Raw genomic sequence first — 24,082 nt, 5'->3', positions numbered from 1 at the left:
AAGCAAAGTCTATCTGAGCTACCAAATGAATATTCATCAGTCATCCTGTACAAAGCCAAGTGATAATGAATTCTTTCTCTTCTGGTGACCACATGCTTCCAACATGGTAAAGAGAATCAGAGAAAAAAAAAAAGAGGGGAAGCAAATGTTGCAATTCTCTTGGTTTGCAGGATCCTCAAGGAGGGGGAGAATACCTCTCCTTTGAGCATTTTGGGCTTATATCTCCCTAAAAAGTAGGAGAGGAAAAAAGATCATTTGCTATCCCTGTGTTTGCAGCAAAAAGAGGTTTTCTATCCCCCGAACCTGTCAGTAAGGAACTACAGTGGCATTCCTCTTGTCCCAGGCTTTTCTTTTTGTGCTTTAAATATTGAATTGTCTTCCCTAGTGCCCTTTTTACTGGAGAATATAAACTCTGAACAATACTCTCCTCTTTCATGTTCTGAATGATCCTGAATTTGGGCTTTTAGGTGCAGAATTTATTACTGAAGTAACAATGAGGTCCTCTTTTTGGCACTTTTTTTTTTACCACAGTATGTACCCTTAAAAAATGCTTTTTTCCCTTAACCTATGAAAGAAGTGTAAATTATTTACCTCTCTGTTACACGTGCACTTCTTGCCCTTTGGAGATAGATTTCTGAATTTGACACTAGACCGTGTTCCCTTACTTTTAAGCTTTTGAAACGTATAAATAATAACCACTATGTCTAATTCACTATTTTGCTCAAGGAGTATGATGAAAAGGTGCTTATAAAATTACCAGGGAAAGCATATACTCCTCCTCCAGAAATACAGCTCAGTGAGACAGGAAGTATCCAGGCCTAAGGTGTTGATTTCTCTTTCTCTTCCTTCTTCAATTCTTCTTCCATTCCTCTTCCTGCTCCTCATGTCCCATCTCGTCCCACTCCCATCCCCAAGTCTATAATCCTTCAAGGAAATGCCCCTAATTTCTGCATTAACCTCTCTGTAGTAGTCAGTGTTTAATTTCACTTTGCCAGTAAAAACTCTATTCTGAAATTCCATTACCCTAAGATCAGGCTGAACTGATGCTTGGAGTGCTTGGGTGCTTTAGCCTCAGCTGATTAGGACCTAACTTCTGCATCAAATTTCTCATTGGGTGCATTCACTCTTGCAGCAAGAAGGATTTAAATTGGACTAGCATTCATTTACCTTTCTATCTGTGATCAGTGAACATAATGGAAAAATCTGAAGGTAGCCTTGAAGGCAAAGAGAAATACAAACTTCCTGTAGGTTTCCATCTTCTTGGCCACTGTATATTGGCTTTTGTGTTGGGAGAGCTATTGTGTTCTGCTCTGATGAGGCTTTTGTGATGCTTATAGAACTTTTAATAGAAATGTGAGGGTGGATAATGCCTGGTCTTTATTAGTTCTTGTCACTCTGTGGCTTTGAAAGGCTTGTTATCTGTAATCACAAAAAGGAAATGGCTACTGCTATGTTTGGCCTTGCAGAAATGCAGAATGCAGCCCTTTTCCTGTGTAACTATTGAAAACCATTATTATAAGCTTTGGGAGGGATATAAATCTAGACCCTATTTGAACCCAAGATTCATAAATTAAAAAAATAGTATAAAATTAAATTATTTTAATATAGTGTAAAAACCAGTAGAATTTGTATGAACTTATATTTATTCTTTCAAAATTCCCTCCAAATAAGCAACAGATCCTACCAGGAAACCATGCCTAAGTATTAAGGACAGGATAAATCTCAGTAACATGCATACCTGGAAATAAGGTTGGTTTGATTGTAAGAGTAAAACTGGTTTTGGTTACGATGGAATTTGTGCCCCTGATTTAACTGGAAGGTGACACAAACTTTCTAGAAAATACCCACCTACATCTTAGTTTACTGTCTCCCTCGAAAATCACCCTATTCATCCTGACATGACTTTATCTGGGCCTAAAAAATGGATCCTAAATGATCCTGAAATGCTGAACTGGATTGAGAGCTGCAGTGAGTGGGACATGCCCTTTCAAGATGTAAAGACCAGAGAAGGAAAAACAAAAAATCCTGTTATCCACAGAGATAACAGAAGTTGATTGCTTGGCAGATCATCCAGCAGAGGAAGAATTTAAAGATCTGTGTCCCTGGGGAAGCCAGCATAAGCCTGAATGAAACTCCTGTGTGTGGCAGTAAATTCAGGGTTTGAGTCCTTACAGCCAGTGACAAGATCCCAAGAAGGTAAGCAGTAAATAATTTATCCTGCTCTCATGTGGGTGGATTCTTCTGGTTGTTTTTTTTCTTTTTTTGCCTTGCAGTGAAGTTACACTGCTATCTCTTGGTTTTCATTTGTCTATGCACACAAGAGATTCCCAGCAGAGCTCTTTAATGATTTCCTAAACTTAAACCACAGCTTCTTACCGAGTCAGATTTTCTCATAATAATGGTTGCATTTTAATCTGTTGCATGACTTAACTGTTAGACTTTTTTTTGAAGCTCACTCTTTTGATAGAGCATGAACCCTCCTGCAATAAAAGGAAAAAGTACCTGATGCACACTCTAAGTGCATTTATATTAAGTAAGCTAATTGAAACTGAAGGATGTTGTCATTGTCTTAAACTCTCCTAGGGCTACTTTAGTGGCAATAATCTGTTATTTTAGTTAGAGGGCTTGATCACTTGACTGTGTTACTCTGTTGTTCCACTGTAATACTGTAAAGTTATATATTCCATTAATTGAGCTAGTGCAGTGTTGATTTCTCAAGGTTTGCATACTTGTTATTTGATTGACATAATTAATTTGGTTATATTGATTAAAAAGAGAGGTGCATCTTTTCACTATTTGGTATCCTGTTTTAATTCAATATAGAACTCTTGGGTTTTGATGTTAATTTTTTAATTTTATTTTTCTATCTTGATGTAAGAAAGTAAACCTGACAGCCCATTTGTCATATCTAGAAGCCAATGTATAAGATATGTAATAATGAAGTGATACTCTAGAAAAGCAAACCCAGAGCTAAGTCTGAAACTGAGGTAAAGCAGGAGGCTAAAAAGGTGCCTTTTGTCTTCATTGAGTTGTTTAGATATGTATTTTTCCCATGATGATGCATCTTTTTTAAACAAAGTAGGATACAAATATCGGGATTTCAATAACTAAATATTAATATTTTGACTTAATATAAACACCCACAAGAACTCAAACCATGTTTTTGTTTTTTTTTTTCCCCTCCTATTTCAAGAGGAGGTAGGTTCCTAAAGCAGGACATATGTAGGATACAGGAGAACAGTGGAGAGCACACTGTCTGATCTTGTAATCAGTGTTTTTCCTAGTCCTGATTGCCGTGAAATCTTGTAATGAAATTTGTTACTTGTTGTATTGAATCTGAGGGATTTACCAAAGCTGGGCTGTCTGAGGAGGTCTCACTTGCCTTAAAACAGATGGGGCAGATCCATATTTGGATCTACTTATCAAGAGAAACTTTGCTATTTTGATATTTGGTTTTTCTTGGTGGTTGAAATAGGAGATTTTCCCCCCTCTTTTAAGCCCTAAGCACATTGTCTTCCTGTGTTACTCAGCTCTGATGCTGTTGAGAATGTGTGTGCAGCTCACAGTGCTGCCTTCAGGCCTCCTGAGGCTTTTCCCAGATAAAAAAGTTGTTCACTGCCCTGTTTGTGAGGAAAAAACCTCAGAGACATGTCCAGTGCCGTTTGCTGGTGAATATGAATCCATAGGCTTCTCTGAGGAGGAGGAATAACTGGGATTGCACTGCACTGACAGACCCACTGCTGAATGGACTTCAAAGTCCACTGCTTGTTCTGCAGGAGAAGGGATTGCTTTGGCATTGGCATGAGATATCAGAAAGTGGAAAGAGAAGAGGAAAACCATCTTGCTTTGCTCTCAGAGTTGTGCATGCTTTGTGAATGTGCTGCTTGCGTCTGAGGTCTCAAGCCAACACCTTTCATGTCTTCACTTAATGAAGCTTGGAATCAACTCTGGAAGTGAATATTTTCCTGCACAGAGAGTTTACATTTTCAGTAAGCATGTCTGGGACACTGAACTGCTTTTTGTTGGTGGTAAGGGTTTTGATTGCTTCAGTGACTTGCAGAGGCTGTGAACTGGCAGCTCCCATTATTCCCCTTCCACGAACCACTGGGCTCTGTGCGCCTCTGGAGTGACTGAACTCGTGCTTGTTTCCTGCAGTCTGAAGTTGAACCGTCTCCTGAGTCTTCTAAGAGTCTGAAAATCACTGGGCCATCAGGAAAGTCTAAGCCAAGTTAGTAAAAACCAACAAAATCTTCTGGTCCTGGGTAGCTGACCCATAACTGGAAGTTTGACACCAGAGAGTGCAATGCGGACCCTTTTGGAACACCAACAGAGAGCTGAAAGATAAGTGAAAAATATATATAATAGTTAAAATAACACAGAAGCCAACCAGACATTTAACTTCTTGCAAGTACAGCCTACAGAGGAATTTTTATGCGGTATGGAAAAGTGCATATAAATGCTTGGGTGTAATTTTCAATCCCATTTGCTGTCCTCCCCTGCCAACGAGAAGATCACAGCATACTCAAAATAACTGATTTAACTCACACAAACATACAGGACACAAGCACACAGCTTACAAGGACCAAACAATGTGGAAAAACCAGAAATCCTTCCATGGCTAAGGTGAGAGGGGGAAAAAAATCAATCCCCAAGTAAACAAACACTTTCTTTTGGTTTCTAGTTTCTTATTGAATCACAGAAGCTCTCAAGCCACCTACTCATTTGAAAAATGGAGGCCAAGCAAACCACTCTTGTTTTTCTTCCTCCCAGCAGTGTGCCAAGTTCCACCTGCTGGTCTGGGACCTAAAGATGTTTATAAAAGACAGCTTTGTTTTTCTAGGAAAAAGAAAAATCTATATTTTTGAAGTAAAGAAAGAAGCTCTCCCGCCTCTTAACACTAGTCTGAAAGAGGAGGTTGTTGTAGTAAGTGGTTTTTATTTTTTTTTCTTTTGTGTTCAGAATTTTTCTATTTTTTTCCTGATGCTCACATCAGAATTTATTTTGTACTTGAAGTACAAATTAAAGTAACTAGAATTGATTTTTTTCTCATAATTGAAAAAGAGATCCTGGTAGCTTGTTGTTCTATATATTCATATTGGTGGGAGTCATACTTTACTTGTGCTAGCCAGATAATTTGATACAGGTGCCCTCTTGAGGAGGAGGAGAAACAATTACAAAGGAATTTTGCTGGCTTTTGGCTTTTTTAGTCCAGCTTAGGAATTAGTGTGGCCAGGAGGTGCTGCCTGGGTTCTGGGAAAGAATGAACATCTATTGCAATAAGCTTCTGTTGAGGCATCGTGTATTTCAGTCTTTTGTTTTCTCTATGCTCAATTTTGCCCAGAGAACTGGGAGGTGAAAACCTGATCCCAAAAGAGAATTATTTTGAGCCAATCAGTATTTTTAGATTATCTTTCAATGGAACAGCTCATTATTTGATAAAGGAAAAACCTTCAAATTGAAGAAATAAAAACAAACAGCTCTCCAAAATATCCCTCTCCCCTGATGCTTTCACTTGCTTATTTTTTGAAGAGAGGATGCTTTTCTCATCTTCTATTTTTATGAAAACAGCAAAGTTTATAGAGAATATTCTGTTGGCATAAGACCTTTGCTGCGAGATCTATGTTAGGAAATAGATTTTCTGTCCTCTCATGTGAAAGAAAAAGTATAGTTTTCATTGTGTTGCCTGTTATCCTGGCTGCTCTGTGCACATCTGCAGCACAAGACAGCCCCTGCTTTTACAGTGCATGAAGAAGTGGAGAGTGGGGAGGGAGGGGGATTGGCCTGGCACAAAGGTCAGCTCAGTTAATGTCTGCACTCTCCCAACACAGAACACATTCCAGCATGCTGGAAATCATTTATGCATCTGCCACGAAATACCTGGAAGAAGGAAAGAGCCTGAATCAGAGCTGCCTTATCAGGCACCAACAGAATCACAAGTCGAGGCTCACGGCATAAAAGAACCAACAAGAAAAACGAGACTGGATTTGGAAAGGAGATGGAAATCTTGTACCTCTCACAAAACTCAGAAACCATGGCAAATGTCACGTCCTCACTGAAAATTTCTTAAAATATAGGAAGTCAACTACTCAAGCAGTGCCTGCTATCACTGCAGAAGACATAAACATAAAGAATATTTTCCTAATTGCTGTGGGCCACTTCAGTAGGGTGAGTGTAGCAGGTAAGCTCTGTGTGTCCAGGGGCTTGCTTGTAGAGGGAGTTGGGAGGTGATGTGGTGGTATCTCAGCAGAAATTTCTACATGACAAAAATCATGTTCATGAAGATGTATCCTCTCCTTTTAGAGTGTGCAAATGAAATTGATTGCTGCCACACTTATTGTGGCACACATGTGCAAAGTTTCATACTCTGTCTCTTCATCTGTGCATGCTAAATGCAAGGCTGACACGTGAAACATGTCAGGGATTTGTTTTAGATTTGCTGCGGATTTCTCTGAGCTAATGGAAATAGCTTCCCATGGGATTTCTACTCTGAGCACCGTTACCAGAGCTGAAAGAATTTGGGTGAAAAAAGCAGTGTGGGAAAATGTGTGTTAGTCTCGGGTTAGATGCAGGTCTGCCCCAGCTCTCCCAGCATCTGTTCTGGGTTCATAGCCACAGCTGCATTCACAGGCAGCAAAGTTATTTTATCTAAAATGAAGATCTATTAATTTTCTTAAATTGAGAGCTTTGTGTATGCAAACAGCCTGGCCTTATCACCTCTGGACTTCATTTTTATGTATGTAGACCTCAGGGAGGATGGATGCTTAGGGGGAGTGGGACTGGAGGTATGGCAGCCACCGCTGGGAGTTACTGTGTTCTTTTTGAGGTGCCTTTTTAATCCTCCTTCATTGTTTAGAAGAGAAGAAAATATTGTGCAGAGAGGTTGGGGAGACTGAAACAGGCAGTGCCTCTGTGCAATCATTTCTGTAAGTGTCTTAAGTGGTCACATGGTGTGGTGTTCTCTTCTTGTGCCCAGTGACTTCAGCTCCATGCCCCCAGCAGAAGGGATTATTTATTTGGCATAAGAAGCCCAGGTGGTGAGCTCCTAGAGCTTTTTGGGTTGATTCTGATCTGGGTTGGGTTGAGAAACCAGTTTGTATTCCTTCCAAGCTGTTCCCCAGTTTTGTTAAAACACAGGGCTTTATATTAATTTTTCTCCTTCAAGTTTTCTCCAAAATATTTTGGCTAAAAATAAAATAAGGATTACAGCTTCAGTCACCTTTTTGACACCAATTTTTAGGTAAGGAAAGATGCAGTTCTTTTATGCATAACAGACTTTTATTTGCATGTTTGTCATTGTTATATCAGGTGTGGCATTGCCAATTCCACAGAGAGGTTTACCTGGGGCAGAAGTTCTGAGGGTGGACTCTGGGCTGGAAAAGACATGGACTGTGCTCATGATATTCTGGATAATTGTGTATGGCAAAGGTAAGAAGATATAATAATATATATATATATATATTTTTTTTTTTTATTTTTTTTTTCTGAAAATAAGGTGTATGATTGATTTTATAAAATCACAAATCTCTTGGGTGGATTTCTGGCATTGTCTATATAGTTATTGACACCCCTTTCCCATTTTTTTTTTTCCAGGTATACTTTCTGGGACCTTCCTCCCATGCAGGGAGGTTTTTTCCTTTCTTCTACTGCTCTCTGTACAAAGAAGGATTTAATGTGTTTTCTCCTCTGAAATATTTTCTGGCTCATTTCTAGTCCATCCTCTGTGCTCTTCAGCTTCCTCTGAGAAAGCTGAGACCACTCTCAGTGGGATGAGCTTAAGGTGGGGAATGCACAGGAAGCGGAAATAAAGTTAGTACCAAACTCACTCTTGTATAAACAGAAACCAAAATAAGTTGTGACATTTTACTCAACTCTGTGATATTTTGAAAGCTTATTTTGTCTACAGCCTTTTAACACTCCTGTGTCTCTCTCCCCTTTTCCAAGTATGGATGTAAGTTTGCCTTTTCTGAAAGGACTTCTCTCTCACACCTTAAAATTTGGTACCAAATGTCAAGGGGAAGACGGTTACACCTGTATCTCTTTCTGTGGTGACTAAGGCTTGTCTGATGAGCACTGCTAATCTCTGCCATGTTTTTCATACTTGCAATGGTTTTGAGTGTCAAAGCAGACACACAGACCAAGTGAAAATTTATCTCCTTGTCACTTTGCAAGGGATCTGATTGTTTATCAGTTCTGAAGGACTGCAATGGCTGCTTCTGGGGGAGCCTTTCAATCACAGGCAGCCTGATTTTGGATTCCTGTTGAAATAAATGTGTAAGTCACATCTGACAGAACCAGCTGCTCTAAGGGCATCCACAGCAAGCAGAATAGATTTCTTGCTAGGTGGGGGAAGGGGAGAGCATTGTATGATGCTATGTTTTGGGCTCCAGTGAGCCAGTTCGGACTGCAGATATTTTTAGCACCATTCTTCAGCAGGCAGCACGCTGTACAACTGCACATCAACATGATGCTTCTCCTCTAGGTTGGTGTAGCTATGTTTCCACCTCCTGGCAGCTACAAGGAATAGCTGTGGAGAGATTAAGGAGAATTTTTTTGTGTTGTTTTTGCAAGGCACTAGAAGATGAAGTAGGAATTTTAAAGAGGCAGTTCTCTTGAGCTCAGGAGGATTTTTAACTCCTTGGCATTCAGTATTCTAAGCTGTGCATAAGCATAGAAGCTGCTCCCAAATATCCTGCTTTGCAACAACTGTGAATATGAGTCCTTGAGCTGAAGGGTCATAAAAACAAGGTGCTTGCAGCAGGTCTGTGAGTAATGAGACACCAGACAGACATTTTACATCGAGGGAAGGAGCATCAGTGTATATCCATGGTAACTGGAGACACAAACACACCTAGTGAAATTCCAGCTCCAAATACCTGTGCATTCTGTCTATTAAGAACAACAGTTGTTACAGAGGCACATGCTGTTATGGAAGACACATAGTCAAGACAATGAATACTGTGATGTGAGTAGCCTTGAGTAACAAGAAAATGCTAATTTTTTGTCAAAAATGAGTGTTTTAGGTGGCTCAAAGAATCAAAGGAATTGGCAAAAAGCAGGTTTAATATTAAAGTGAAAGCGCGGCAAAATGCATTGGCAAGGCTCACTCTACTGCTTACTTAGATGGTTAAAGCACAGAAAAAAATCATTCTAAAATGTAAAATCAATCAATCTAAAAGTAAAATCAACCACAAATTATCAACACTGAGGCTGGGGAAGGAAAAAAGGGTAAAGGTGGGAAAAGATAAGGATAAAAATGAATAAGGAAGGCCCTCCCAATGTTTAAAGAGGTCTGCCTTGCCAGACTTAGGCCCGGACTAGGCCAATGACTTAGGCCTAAACTCAGGGTGTTATTTGGGCAAGGAAAATAAATTTCCAAAGCTGCTTATTAAAAACCAAAAGCTTGTTAGACAGCACCAGTTCCTGGGAGCAGACAGTGTTTCTGATAAGCTCAGGAGAATCTCAGCCCAGATGCAGTTCATCAAGGCCTAATGAGAATTTTTAAATCATACTGTGGCCCGAGGAGTTCTGTGGGTGCCCTTCAGTAGTGAGAAAAGAGTGATTTTCCCCAGTAAAAATCTCTTGCACAAGTCAGTATGTCCTCTCCTTGTCTTTGACAATGGTAGGGCCAGAGCTGGGTTTTCTTTCAGGACCTGCTCAGAAATCTATAGCGCCTGTTTCTTGTCCCATGCCAGGGCCATGCCATCTCTCTGTTTCACAGGGAGAATGAAAGTTCTTTATCCATATCAGAACTGCCCTGTGTAAACATACAAAAGACAACTTTGAGTAGATTGTACAATACATGTTTCTAGAGCCTATAGAGAAATATAGACTGTTAGTCCAAAGCTTCCAGATCAAAATGTCATTTTCAGTGAAAATGGATTTTCAGTCTAACTGTCCAGGTATGCATTCAGCCAGGATCCCTCAGCCCATATGTTCCTTGTTACTACTTTGGAGAAGTTTTGCAGCACACATACATAACCCTGATGGAGTAGAGGTGCTGGACTCACTGAATCTGGACTTTGAGTGAGATTGTTTCCTTCATTGTTCAGTTGCAGGTACCCCCCATGTAGAATGCCATCAGTGGTCCACAGGTCATCTTCTTTTATGTGAAGAATTGCCTTATTTGGGAAAGATCACCCTCTTCAAAGAGAGGTTTGTTGGAAGCCTGTATGGTTCAAAGTTGCCTCTAGTTTATCCCTTCGGGTGCATATTTAAAATCATTTTGCCAGAGACTCTATCATTACAAAAGCCATAAACTAGCTCTGACAACCCCGTGGAAGCAATGTGCAGAACTCGGATTTCTAGTGATGGAGACTTTGCAAACAAGCCAATCAACTTTTCCTCCCGTCTCAGAGGGCTGTGAGTGCAGCAGCTCCAAGTGTGTGCAAAAAGTTGTACCTCTATATAAGGATTTAAAAGAATATTCATGTATGTAGCAATACACACAGACATGGCCACAGCACAGACACTTTTAGCAAATTAAGACATGTTTTTTTCATGTATTTTAAGTGAGCCCTAGCCATGCACAAACACAGCTATATGGCTGTAGCCTACGTATGTACATAGCCTATAAAGGCCTGAGGGCAGGGTGACAAAAAGCCTGTGGTGTGTGGCATGAATGCATTCAGCAAACTCCTTGTAGTGAGGAGCTAGAAGCTTCCTGAGTCTCTGTCTGACACTTCTGCATTCTGTGTGCTAGTTGATTTTTTTTTTTTTGAATCTTTTTCTTTCATTTTTGTTGTAGTGCGCGCCTCAGCTTTTCACACAGTGCCTCTGGACATTGAATCAGAAGCCAATGATATGTTCTCCCACCCTGGAGAAGCTCTGCCACCCCATCCTCGGGAGCTTCCCCTCTGGGCTGTACTTTAAGCCACTCTGGGAAGATGAGAAAATTAAGATCTTTTATCAGCAATGCCCACAGTCCCATGACAGTATTTGTGAGCGATGACCTGAATTTATACTGTGTTTTTCACCTGCAGACCACTGGTCTACAAAATGTGGGGGGGAAGTTTGTTTAGCAGAAACCTGAATAAAGACATGTTATAGGAGTCCTCCCAGCAACTCCACTCTCCTGCATCGTCCTGCCTCAAATGGAGCTTAAAATCCGCCAGAAGCGCCGGTAACCAGAAGAGAAATGAGGTGAGAAGTTTTACTGGAAGCCACCAGGGAGAATTGTTCTACACCACTGACACAGAGCTATAGGTGCTAAATGGCTCATGAGAAAGGGAGACTATGACAGCAAAGAAATCCATATGGTGAGGAAGGAAAAAGGACAGGCATCCCCTTTGGTGTATTACATCCCACCAAAAGACTGTAGGCAGTGATAAATGGCAACCTGACCCTGGTGTCATGACTTCAGTTGGCATTTGAGAGGTGGGATGTGTAGTTTTTTCCAATATAGATGTGGGTTTCTATTTTAGGTATGTTTCGTTATACAACCAATTTATTCCACTTTTTTAAAAAAAAAACACAGAAAGGGAAATGAAAGAAAACTATTCCTTCTTTGCCATACAATAGCAGTATCTATTTCATATTTGTAAGCATTGATCTAGCTGCTCTATAAACACAGGGGACAATTTTTCCCCTTCCTTAAATATATAAATAAGTAAAATACATTTCTTCCATGTGATGACTCCAATGACCATGGAGAATGTAGCTCCTTGAGGCTGGAGAAGCTGTCTCCCAGCTGATGGGGGCTCCTGGGGCTTCTTGCAAGATCTTCACAGCTGTCCATGGAATGGGGAAGCTGTAGGTTTCAGAGAAAATTATGTTCCCTGACGTGTGAAGGAGAAGTGAAGAGCTGAAGGAGAGAGGTCTGGTAAGTGCTGTCTCTACCCTGCTTAGCACTGCCTAAACCATGGTTAGTGATGCTACAGGTAAAACTGACTGATAAGTGAGGAAAGACTACCTGGGGTTTTATTTCTGCTATACACCAGGGCTTCTGCTATTTCTGTTCATTTTAAAGCTGGAACTACTTGAGGTTTGTAGCTTCTTTATGTGCAGTTTGGGATGTGTGGTGCAATTCCATCATGTTTGGCTGTGGAGTGGGAGGCCAGTCCCTCTGACTGAAAGACGGAGAGGAAACTTTCATCTGGGGAGCCTGAGATTCTTACCAGAGTATTTTAGGAGTTAAACAACAAGCTATAAACCATTTCCTCTCTGTTCATCTCTGAATACTTGTATGGAAGACTTTTTCTCTGGTTATCCACAGCCCTGAAAGCAATAGCTGCACTTGTGGGTTGCTAATTCCTAGTTTTTTTTACTTCGAAATCAGCAGCAAAAAGAAGTAGGCCCACAAGGGGCAGGAGTTAAAGCAGTTAAGATCATGAACATATGTGTAGATAGATTTGTCTGCTGCAGTATTGGGGTCAAGAGAGAAGCTGCTGTGGTTAATGACCTACAAGTGATAAGGGGATTCTTTAGGGCTGGGAGTAGAAGTTGCTGAGCATGGCCCTGCTGGCCCAGTGCAATTAGCTACAGTTAAAAAAGAAATACATTTTCTTGATCTTTGCAAATTGTGATATAATTGCCTCTGGATATTTTAACATGGAAGTGTCAGGTTTTACAGACTTCATTATCAGCAGGGTTTTCCCCCATCTGTTTGCTGACATTGGTGGTGAGAGCCACAGATGGTTTATACCTGGGAAAGTCAAGGTGTTAGGTACAAGAACTGGGGTTTTTCTCCACATAAAATGGAAAATGTAAAGCAAATCCTCTCTTTCTGAAAGGAAAAGAATGAGCTACCATGGGTGGTGGTGTTCTCATTCATCTTATGCTCCTACTGTCCCTTCCCAACACTGGATTTCTCTCTGAGGGGACTGGCTGCAAGGCAGCTACAGATGTGAGGAATATGCCTTGCCTTGTGCAACAACTTTGTGGGACTAAGTTATTTTCCAGATGAGATAGTGATAAAAAGGTAAATATAGCAGAGAAGAGGGGAGATGTCCAACTGCTTTCTGGAATTACAGCTACTATGTATGACAAATTTTTTTCCCCCTGGGGGAAAATCCACCCTTTTTAATGTTGGTATTCTAAATATTGGTCTCTTGATGAATTCAATAGACAGCACAAATCTCTGCCTTGCTGTGGAGGAAATTTCAAACCTATTTGCCTTTAGGTATATTTACCTAAACACTGTAATTTTGCAGTTGTTTTGTATAACTTGCTTGTGATTGTTTTGAGAGCTCATTCTATTAGGGTAATGCTCTCTTTCAGAAAGCCATCCACCCTCTATTTTCCATTTTGCAGAGAAAGCTTTGTAGTTTGGAACTGAATTAAAGTAGCTCACAAACTGGGTGGACTAAATTCCAAATTCTGGCTTCAACTGATGGCAGCAACTGTGAGACAAACAGGGAGTTTGAGAAGAAAAGGCACTATGGAGGTTCTGATCCATCAGTCCCTGACAGCACTAACAGTCTTCTGCTGTGCTAGTACAGGAATTCAGGGATCAGTTTTCAGGGCCAGGATATCTTTCCTGGAGAAAAAGAAAAAATACCAGGAGGCTCTAAAGTCAATGCAAAGGTCCATTACTCAGCAGCATTGTCAGGAGCCAGCCACAGATGGCTAAGATGTCTAAGAACAGAGAAAGAACACAGCTTCTCCTCTCCCCACAGAGGTTTTCACTTTCAGCTTTGGGAATATCTACCTGCTGCCCCTTTTGATATGTTTTGTAATGCACCCAGGGCATTCAAAGTCTTGCTGTATTTTTGTTGCTTTATTTTCAGTGCAGGGACTTGAGGAATTCCCAGCAGAGGACCATTGCTAGGGAGAAACAGGAGCAGAAGAGGCTGACCTGGGGATGTTGAAAATACAGCATAACATCTCTCACTTCAGAAAAGTTGCAGGCTTTTGAGTTGGGTGCTGTGTGGTCTTGGTGATGAGGCAGAAACATCAAATACTGCATAGAAGAGGCTGCTGCTGCTCTGGCTGACAAAAGTGTGGGTTTGGATTTTAAATAACGTAGCCTTGATTTGCAGAGCAGTTACCTTATCCTTATAAGAGGAAGCAAGAGGGTTGAATGTACATGTGTGCTGCTGCTTCCTCTTCTTGCCACCTCTTCCAGCCCTTCCTAGCCCAAAGCACATGTCTCACAGAGAACAGACTTCTAAGGCAGGGTCTTTTGTACCTTTTAAAATGTGCTTTCACTTCAAAACAGAACCATATTTTGCTGAATTAAACACAGGAACGGCTCTGTGACATACTGGTTATCCTTAAAGAAGTTGTGGTGATAGCTGATGCACTGGTGGATACCAGACCTTTTTTCTCTTTCAGGCTGTGTTAGCAAATATTTGAGTCATGTAGGAAATGCATTTATTTGCCTGATTTTACGTTGGTGCTCAAGGCTTGTGGCTGGTGTGTGATGTGTAGCAGACAGCTAAGGTTGTGACTTGTTCCTCACGTCACAAAGCACTTTGCTTCTCTCAGTTTAGCTCCACCACAGCCTCTTCATGGCAGTGTACCACCAGAGGGTTTTTTTTACTCACCTCTTTCCGGGGGGGTGGTGTGGAGGCTTTCTCTGTCGGTGAGAAAAATCAGCTGCATGTTAAGGTCTCAGAAGCAACAAGAAGAAACTAATGAACCATACAGCTGAACTCGGGGACTGCATGGGATGGAGTCTCCTAAATTGAGATAATTCCCACTTTGCAGTTACATCTGGGCCTTTCTTGGGGCCAGAGAGGGAGGGGAGCTCCAGGTACATCCCTGCAGTTCCCTGGTGTGCAGGAGCTGCCTCGGGATCAGCCATCAGGACTGGGATCCCCGCGGGAGCGGCTGCTCACCGCAGAAGGAGAATTGAAGACCAGAGCACGCTGGAGCTGCTGCTGCTCCTCTCCCAAGCTCCTGGGGTGAGGAGGGCTCCTCTTCCTGAGCCTGGTAACTGAGTGACTCTTCCCCAGCCTCAGCACTCCTTGGGATGAATCCGGATGGGAGCGGTGCCATTCCCCGGCTGGAAGAGTGACATGCACATCGTGCCAGCCACCGCCACTGAGGCTCGGTAAAAATTTTAATTTATTTTAATGCAGCTATTGAAGGGTTTTAATTCCATCAAAGGCAATAACACAAGGCGAACCACAAGTATTTGTTTGTTACTTTTAAATGGGTTTGCTTCATTTTTGGATTTTGAGAGTTCCTTCTCGCTCAGAGGCACAACTGTTCAAGGGTTGTGAATTTTAAAAATTGCAGATTAAATTCTGCGTTTCACACATGAATATTTAAACAGTCATATACTCTCTTTTTTTCTGTAAGGTCCCATTTTTAATCATTAATGCCTGTTCTTCTGAGCAAATAAACCCCATATATGAGATTTGTATGCATTTAAAAAAAAGACACTTCTCTGGGACAAGTTCCAATATGACAATATTCTGTTATGAATATTTATGAACCCATCAAATCTGAAAAATACTGAATTTGCTAATAGAAATTATGGAAGGTTTATTGTTTTTTCTTTTACTTTCCTTTTGAAAGAGACTGAGAAATTCTTTGCAAATTGGGTCAAGTTCAATACATAAGTCTGGTCAAAATGTGTATTTTTAACCTTTTTGGTTTAAAAAAAAATCAGCTTTTAAAGTTTTAAACCTTTTTGATTGAAAGCAACTTTTGCATGCATAATGTATCCAAATTGCAAAGTAAAAAAAAAATCCCAAAACTTCTGACAGCACTGACTAAAATGAAACAAAACAATATGTTTCCTTCATGGCAAAGATTTTATGTGAATGAAAATGAAATCTGAGATGTTTTTAACGTAAGAGTTACATTCCTTATTGCACATTAGTAGCAGAATATAGATCACTGTGCTTGTACTGACATTTTTACCAGGTGATAATGAAAGCTTTTCATCCAGATGCATCACAATTCAAGTCACAAATCAATCCACAAGCTGTGGATGCCCCATCCCTGGAAGTGTTTAGGGTCAGGTTGGATGGAGCTCTGAGCATCCTGGTCTGGTGGAAGTGTCCATGGCAGGGGACTGGAACTGGAAGACCTTTGAGGTCCCTTCCAACCCAAACCATTCTGTGATTCAGTGACTTGAATATGCACTTTCATCATGCTGTATTAAGGAAAACACCATCTGTTGCATTTGGCTCGTGACTGTGGCAGCGTTTGCTCTTCCTGTGCCACACGTGTGGCAGTGCTGTGGCTTCTCTCCTGTACACCAGGCATCCTCACGTGGTTTGTTTCACATTTGAAATGAAATCTGTAATGCTGCTTAATTAAAGCTCATTACTGTTATGGCAGTTTGTACCAGATGAGGATTCAGGTCTCTGGGTGCAGAGTGAACCCTGACTGCCTTTCCTTCCTCAGCACTTCTTGTTGTGTTTGAATAAGGGTAAGAACAGTGCATGATCCAAACAACCCACAAGGAAAGTCCTGTTACTATAAATATGACATTTCTGAATCAGCCATTGCACAGAGATGTTTGCTTGTCTGCTGCATCTTGGGTTTTGACTTGGGAATGAAAACATTGTGTCAGTATTTCCCATGGGATGGGAGCACAATTTTCCAATCATCTCTAGCTGTGGGTGCCTGATTCAGAAAGTAAATTATTAAAGATACAGAAATGGCAGCATTTATAAGACATGGTTTGTTAAAAGGTTTATGTAGTTGTAGAATAGCAGGGGTTACTAGATGCCTCTTTTAGTTCACCTTGCCTATGAAAGCAAGAAACAAACTCATTTGGTTTTGATCCCTTGCACTAGGAGGGTTGTTCTTTTTGTTCTGCTCCAGAAAGTGAGTTACTCTTCAAGAAATTAAAATCTGCATGCAAAGGTTAGGAATAATTTCTTTGCTGAGGAGTTGATGAAGTCTAGATCCTGAGAGGAATCAGAGATCCAGGTTTTTAAAAAACTCTGTGTAAACAGTAGCTTTTGTTTGTTTGTTTTTGTGGGGTTTTTTTGGTGGGTTTTTGGGGGGTCTTTCTTTTATTTTATCTTTATTTTCTTTTTTTTAAATTTTTTAAAAAAATTTTCCACTCTGTTTTTGCCTTACTTTCTTCAGTGTAAGAATGACTTGACATGGGGTCTTACTTAGAACTGCTTTCAAAGGAAACAGGGGTTTTACTACATCTTCTCTTGGAAGGGATGAGCACAAAAATTTGTGACTACATGTCATTTTCTTTGCCTTCATTTTCTGCAGCGCTGATTCCTTCTGCTGAAGATGGCTCTGAACTGGTCAGTTCTGGCTGTGCTCCTTTTCTTGCCAATCAATCTGGTTGAAGGTAAATAAGAAAGATCCAAACCTGCATGTAGCACTGTTTGGTACTCTGCATTTCCAACTTTCCAGGACACTGAAGCTTCATAGTACACCAGAGCAAATTTTGCCTATTGTTTAGTGGAAATGGAAAGAGTAATGCCACCTCAGCTGGCAAAAATAATCGAGTGCCTTGCAGAGTGGCACAGAATGATAAATCTGATAGGAATCCAAAACTGGTCATCTAAAGACACATCTGTTCAGCTGGGACAATGGCAGGAGAGCTATGATTTCTGGAATAAAAGGGATCCACATACATCTCTTACTAAACTACTGCTTCAAGTGGTGCTGGTTTTAACCGTGCCACGGGTGTGTATTCCATCGCTATCCCAGGTTTTACAGGACTTGAAGCAAGGCATCTAATTCAGGAACATGATAAATTTTTTAAAAGTAGTTTCCTTTCCCTAAAGAATGAATTTTGCCTGCCCCATCAAGTTTTCAAAGCCTATATTAAAGTGATAGAAATTTGTTGCCTAAAATAAAATTGGAGAGCTTGCAGCTCGTCACTGTCTACAGCAAAAAGGCACCATCTCCACTGCAAACTTTCAAACTCCACTCCACTTTCAAACTTCAGGAAGGTGAATCTGGAAGTTGAACACTAATATGTGCCCCAAGGCTGCCAATGCAATCAGGAAGTATATTTTTGAAGCCACGAGTTTCCTGGGCTTTTACAATGTCTGTAGCATCTTTTTAATGTCTTTTTTTCAGTTTATGCAGCTCACAACAGGGTGAGTGTAGAGGCTGGCCATGAAGCTGTGCTGAGTTGCCCCAACACCCCCAATGCATCTTTGCTGCTGGTGATATGGAAGAGGAATTGCAGCAGTTGCTGCCTGCTGTCTTATAGAAGGGATCACAATGAGATAAGCAGGCTGAACTGCAGTGAGAGGATCACCTGGAAATATTCACCTGCCAGTGACCCTGCGCTTCGTATTTACCCTGTGAACCTCGGGGATGAGGGAAATTACACCTGTGAAACTGTCAGCAGTGAAGGGAATCATAATTTTCTCTTTTCTCTGACTGTGATAGGTAAGATTGCATCACTAAAATAAAAAATTAAATCAGCCTATTTGCAACATAGGCAGGAATATAAGAATATTAGGAAGCATAATGAATACATCAAATTACCTTTTTTATATTGTTAGGTAAACTATATCTAGGTTTCCATAAATTAAAAAAAAAAAAAAAACAAGCCACAGGAAGACTTTGTGTTTTGGCTCTATTAGTTAAATTGTCTCTATATAACTAAAAATTATAAGAAATTAATTTTCAACTCTATGATTGCTATTACTAATTTTAGTCACTTGTTTTTGTTTTTTTTTTTTAGTTGGATTATTTCATTAGTTTGTTTTGGTTTTGGATTTTGTTTTTTTTTTTTTGTTGTTCCCTGCAGAATCTTGCCTTTCTGATAAAAATGTAGGTGTTGTGCTAGCCTTTCCCTGTTTTGCCAAATGCAGAATATGAGTTGTTTGACTTCAAGCAGAACAGTTTTGCCCAATTCTTCTTTTATTTCCCTGCTATCAGATTTTTGATTCTACGTATTCAAACTCCTAAATAATGTACCTGAAGCTTCAACAATCTGCCTTTTCTTCAGTCATGTTGTAAAACTTTATTTAATCCACTCCTCTCTGTCATCCCATATCCTGTTAATCTGTCATTACCTTTTGGGAAACAGGAGGAAGCAGTACTTTAGATGCAGCCAGATAGTTTTTGAGATGCTCACCTTGGACTTTTTGATGCATTGTTCTTCCTTAAAGATGTGCTAATATTTCAAATTAATTTAAAATCTCACAAATTGGTCATACAATCTGAAAAATACCACCTGTTGGCCAGCTTCTCAGTTGGTGATTTTATGCTGAAATAAGTGAAATACTAAAAATGAAATAAAAATATAAAATGTTAATAGAAGTAATGGGTGTGGCTTTTCAAAATTTCTTCTGCAGTCCCTCCTATGGTGACTCTGACCCATGACAAGAGCAGGGTGGCTGTTTGTCAGGCATCTGCAGGAAAGCCACCTGCTGACATCTCCTGGATCCCTGCAAGCGATCACAGCTCTGAGGAAGAATTCCACCACCCCAATGGAACAGTGACCAGAGTGAGCTACTTTGGCTGGGCCCACAGCTCATTTCCCTCTGTCACCTGCCTGGTCACCTACCCAACCAAGAACCAGACTCTGGTCATGGACCTGAGATGTAAATGTTATTTTTTGATGTTATTTTGCTTTTCACCATGCCTTGGGCTCCTCTCTGCTGTTCTGTGCAGCTGTTCCCACTAAATGCCAGGGCCCTGGAAATAGGTTAGTGTGGTTCTAAGGTGAAGTCCTAGCGCATGTTGAGAGATAAATTAATAATTTTGAAACCAAATGCTTTGTGGCACTGTATGGAGAAGCTTTCAGGGTGTTTTTCTTTCAATTCCTGTTCTGTTTTACAAGAAGTCCTTACTCTGCTTTTAGTAGGTTCACCTTGGCTGGCTGCCAGGTGCCCTCCAAGCTGCTCTGTTGCTTCCCCCCTTTCTTCAACAAGACATGGAGAAAAATACAAAGCTTGTGGGTCAAGGTGAAGACAGGGAAAGATCATTCACCAATTACTGTAACAGGCAAAAGAGACTTGAGAGAAAGTAATTTCTTGCCACTCAAATCAGAGTAGGATAGCAAGAAACAAGAATGAAAAAGAATCAAAAACCACCTTTCCCACAACATTTTGTCCAGCTTTTCCACAGTAGTGATGGTCTGGAGAGATTTTCCTTGGACACTATCTGTCTGTGACTTGCAAGTGTTCCAAAGGTAGTAAAGGCTAAAATTCAGCTTCTCCTCTGGCTGTGCTGGACCTGTTGGAAATCTATTGCAGTAGGATTTGTAAGAACAGCTAAATAAGTGCTCGTATCACCAGAATGTCTCTACTAGTAGAGGCATGAAGAACAGAAATCAGCATAGACTGGTCATTAATAACAACATTTTGCAGGAATGGCTGCTCAGTTGTTCAGGGCTAGTAGTATTTAAAGAAAATGAGAATGTAAAGGCAGATGAGTTGAAAATGAAAATGTGTTTGTGCACACAAATGACTGGGGATGTGAGGCAGCTTCTTATTGCTGCATCCAGGCATCTCATCTGTTTCTCTCTGCTTTGTTTGGAAGCAGAGGATTAGCTTTTTCTTCCAGTTAAGGTAGGCAGTTACATCACAAATTTATGGATACTGACATCTAGCTCTGTAACTCGCTCTCTCTTCTCTTTGCTCAGACACTGGCCATAGGCTTCTCTACATCCTGGTTGGAGCAGCTACAGGTGTCAGCGCTGTCACTGGTGTGGTTTTATGCTTGATTTTAAGGTGCAGAGGTGAGTCCTTTGATGAACCTGAAATATGTTACAATCCCATTGCTGACTATGTGCAGGTACAAGGTACACTTAGCACTTTACTGCTGAGACTGAGGTGGGAGGCAAGGAAGGAAAATGTTCATATATATGTACTGTCCTTTTGGAGAAGTTGTAATAAAATAAGGGGTGGCAATTAAAAATAAGTCTGGATTTTTGAAAGAGCCATAGGTACTGTGGTATTAATGCTTTACAGACATGTCAGAGATTCATTCAGGATGAAAGGGGTTCTTTCTGAGAATAGGGCAGGCTTTGAGTTTTTAGAAATTTTTGTTTGTTCTGCATTTACTGGCCCAAAATTCTATTCTTAAGAATGTCAGTTCATAAACAAATGACTAAACACGAACTCTGTTTCCATGAGCAGTGATAAGTTTTCCCTTGAGCAAGTGTAAGAATAGGCCAAATGTACATACTTTGGTATCTCTCAGATAATTGTGCACTGGGCATATTAGCTGCTTTGTTTCATTTCTCATACTGAATGCAAAACACTGCAAAACACAACTACTAAGAAGAAAATAAACTCTACCCTAGTAGAAACCAGGACACCCAGCATGACGTGTTTCAATGAAGGGAAAAATAAAACAAGAGCGTGTTAAAGAGCAGGATGTAAAAAACCGTAAGAATTTAACATATGAGGGTAACCATATTTTGAAGAAAGTCTTTCAAGAGCTGGGGGCAGAGCTAGAGGAGAGCCCCAGCTATAACAGCTGTGTACCCTGCACCATCAAACCATCCTAACTTCCTGACATCCTACTTTCAGCTTGCTGGTTACGTAAACAGGCACCTGGCCCGGCAGAACACTCTACAGTAAGTGGGCTTCGTGCTCGTGTGTGCTTTGCAGGTTTTGGTGTATTCTTCACTAAAACTTGTAATTTCTTGGCAATGTGTCTGCTCTGACAAATCTCCCATTTACCTCTGTGAGCACTTGGAGTGGGGAATGAGGAACACATCATCTGTGAGAATGTCTGTTGTTTGGATGGCTCTATCTTCATGTATAATCAGAGTATTTGAGCAGTCATTTAAGCACTGGATAGAGAGTGGTGTAGTGCATTTCCTGTCTATTTACAATGTTGAATTTTAACTCTCCCAAAACTCAATACATTCATATTTCTGCTTCACAGAGTAGTCATTACTCAGATGTTTTATTTAAGAATGTGTATTCTTAATAGCAGAAGCCTGCTTGATTATAGGTTGGATGGAACCAGATATGCCTTTTACAATGAAGGAAAAAGGTCTACTTTGTTTTGCTGTAGTGGAGACAAACACAGCTATGAAAATTTTATTTTTTACATGGCAGTTCATATACTTGGAAGCCAGGAAAATAGCAGTGATAAATCTGCCACCACAACTTTTAGTCTCTAAATCCAGTGTGTTGTGATATATATTTAACAAAATGAAAAACTGCTGCTTTTCCTCAGGGCTTCTGCCTCACTTAATGCACATGGAGAGACCAATTATTTCCTATTTTGTTTTCTGCTCATGATTTAATTAATGGTCGTGTGCCTTGTTTGTTGCAAACAAGTCAGAGTGCTCTGAAGTTAGAATGATTCATTTCCTGACATGCTCTTGTGTGGCATTCAGGACAATTTCATTGATGAGAGGGGGAGTTGCAGAGATCAAAGGTTTCCAATGATTTTAGGTGCCTAAATTGGATTGTTTGTGGTCTGTCTGTTTTGTTTTTGTTTTGGTGTTTTGCTTTCAGAGAAGCTAGCATTGTTCATTGTCATTTATTTTGCTGTAGATGCCAACATTTCAAACTTTGTTTTTGATTATATTAAGAAAAAAAATTTCAAAGGCTGTCCTGTTGAGGCTTTGTGAAGGCTGCTCTTGCATCTGCCTACCAGTTTATGTTTCACCCTCTGTGTTCTACCCTCTTGCTCAGAGAGCTCAGAGAAATCACTTCACATTTCTTTTGCAACAGTAATGTTATCTACCAGGTTTCTTCTGCTTTTTGTTTGGGATCTATAGGACTGACGGTCCCACAAAATTCTACAATGTAATACAATGGTACATCTTTTTCTTCCTTTTGCAGACTAAAACCTGCAAGTTCCCACCTTCACGTGCAAGAAGAGAAGCAGCCAAGCCTCCTGACTTTTCAGAGAAAATCTATCAGAACTACAACCCAAGATCTGTTTATGTATACTTATAATAGTGTAGGCACAAGTAGCCAGCTCAGCTACTAATGATACTCAGCTACTTGAACTTCAACTCTTGAGCCTCTGACCTTACTCACAAAAGCCTTTGTCTTTCCTGACCTGACAATGGTGGGGCAGAAAGACCCATTTTAGTAAGTTTTTTTCTTGTTCTCTAAATATCAGTACAGCTCTAGAAAAAGTTAGAACTTTTAAAGATTGAATTAGGGAAATACCTTAATTTTCTTTGAAAGTGAACTCTGATGTATGTGCTGCCTTTCCTCAAAACTATAATGGACATATGCGGTGCCAGAGTAAAAGACTGCTGGTGAAAATACAGCACTTTTCCTTCCTTTTTGGCAACTGGATTCTCTTTAAAGTTCTGTGTGACATGGGGCACCTCAAAACACAGGTCAAAGCAATATATCCAACAGAAATGCAGAAATAAGAAATTTTTAGGGTTCTTTTTTGGTTGTTTTGTTTTCTGGGTAGATGGTTGTACCTGACACATGATGAGCTAGTATTTGACATCTTTGTCTATTTTTGAATTTTTAATGTATTTCTTTTGCAATTAATTTTTCTGTTTGCATTGATAATTGATGGAAAATAAAACCAATTTGATATTATACTGGATATGGAAATGAGAAACAGCAATGGATAATATCTGGACACTCTTTAAAGTAAATGCACAAAAATACAAATGTTTACCTCAAGTATTTCTGTGGTTATTTGGGTAAATGTTGACCAGTTTCTGAGAAGCTAGATCACAGCATGGTTTTCCTGAGAACAGAAGTGTTAAGTAGTACAAAAGGCAGGTGGTGTGCTTATTTAAAACAAAGGGGAAAAAAAAAAGACAACCCTAACCACACCATTTATTTCTTCTCATCTTTATGTCCCCGAGCTAAAAATACCTCCACAGACTGGTTGTTAATTTCAGTTTTCATTGGTCAGGTGTGTCAGACCTTCCAAACACTAATGCAGCAGTAACTACACTGAAATGTGTATTTTGAGGAGCCTTTTCCTGCTTGTTTCTGCAGGGTCATCTCTGCTTCATAAGTGTTCTTAGGTATGAGCATCTCCCAGTGCCTTTTAATTGCACTTTATCACTTGTAAATAGACATGGATGTCTGCTGACATCCAGCCTTTCATTTTTAGTCAGAAAGCATGAAGAATGACTCTCTGCCTCAAGAAAAAGGGTCTACAGAAGCCAGGTTGGTTTCCAGGTTTGGTGGACAAGCAAAGCCTTTCCTGGAGTGCTGAATGTCAGTGATGGGTCACTCTCAGAGCTGCATGCAGCATCATCCTGTCTTCTGTGGGGAGGGAGAAGCACTTTTCACATGTG

At 40.3% G+C, this 24,082-nt stretch overlaps 1 protein-coding gene across 4 annotated transcripts; it reads left to right on the top strand.

Moving 5' to 3' along the window:
* The first annotated feature begins 342 nt into the window (after positions 1-342).
* LOC107203905 (cell surface glycoprotein CD200 receptor 1-B-like) lies at positions 343-23,453 on the top strand. Of its 4 annotated transcripts, XM_033518594.1 has the most exons (12): positions 343-2,196; positions 4,156-4,623; positions 5,829-6,178; positions 7,306-7,425; positions 7,591-11,818; positions 14,895-14,992; positions 17,131-17,212; positions 17,953-18,270; positions 19,185-19,433; positions 20,477-20,572; positions 21,369-21,415; positions 22,641-23,453. In XM_033518594.1, exons 7-12 carry the CDS (start codon positions 17,152-17,154, stop codon positions 22,755-22,757), a joined length of 888 nt encoding a protein of 295 aa, XP_033374485.1. In that variant the 5' UTR covers positions 343-2,196; positions 4,156-4,623; positions 5,829-6,178; positions 7,306-7,425; positions 7,591-11,818; positions 14,895-14,992; positions 17,131-17,151; the 3' UTR covers positions 22,758-23,453. The 4 variants fall into 4 exon arrangements, with proteins under 4 accessions (XP_033374485.1, XP_033374487.1, XP_015482004.1 ...); XM_033518596.1 differs by having other exon boundaries at positions 343-4,623; positions 5,829-6,165; XM_015626518.2 differs by having other exon boundaries at positions 343-4,623.
* Positions 23,454-24,082: the final 629 nt, after the last annotated feature.

This window comes from Parus major, chromosome 1 (genome assembly GCF_001522545.3).
Source record: "Parus major isolate Abel chromosome 1, Parus_major1.1, whole genome shotgun sequence".
Taxonomy (NCBI): Eukaryota; Metazoa; Chordata; class Aves; order Passeriformes; family Paridae; genus Parus; species Parus major.
This window is presented reverse-complemented; position numbering and strand designations above follow the sequence as displayed.

Coding starts and splice junctions, on each gene's coding strand:
- LOC107203905 (XM_033518594.1), top strand. CDS start 17,152: ATGGCTCTGAACTGGTCAGTTCTGGCTGTGCTCCTTTTCTTGCCAATC. Junction 18,271..19,184: donor CTTTTCTCTGACTGTGATAG/GTAAGATTGCAT, acceptor TTTCTTCTGCAG/TCCCTCCTATGGTGACTCTG. Junction 19,434..20,476: donor TCTGGTCATGGACCTGAGAT/GTAAATGTTATT, acceptor CTCTTTGCTCAG/ACACTGGCCATAGGCTTCTC.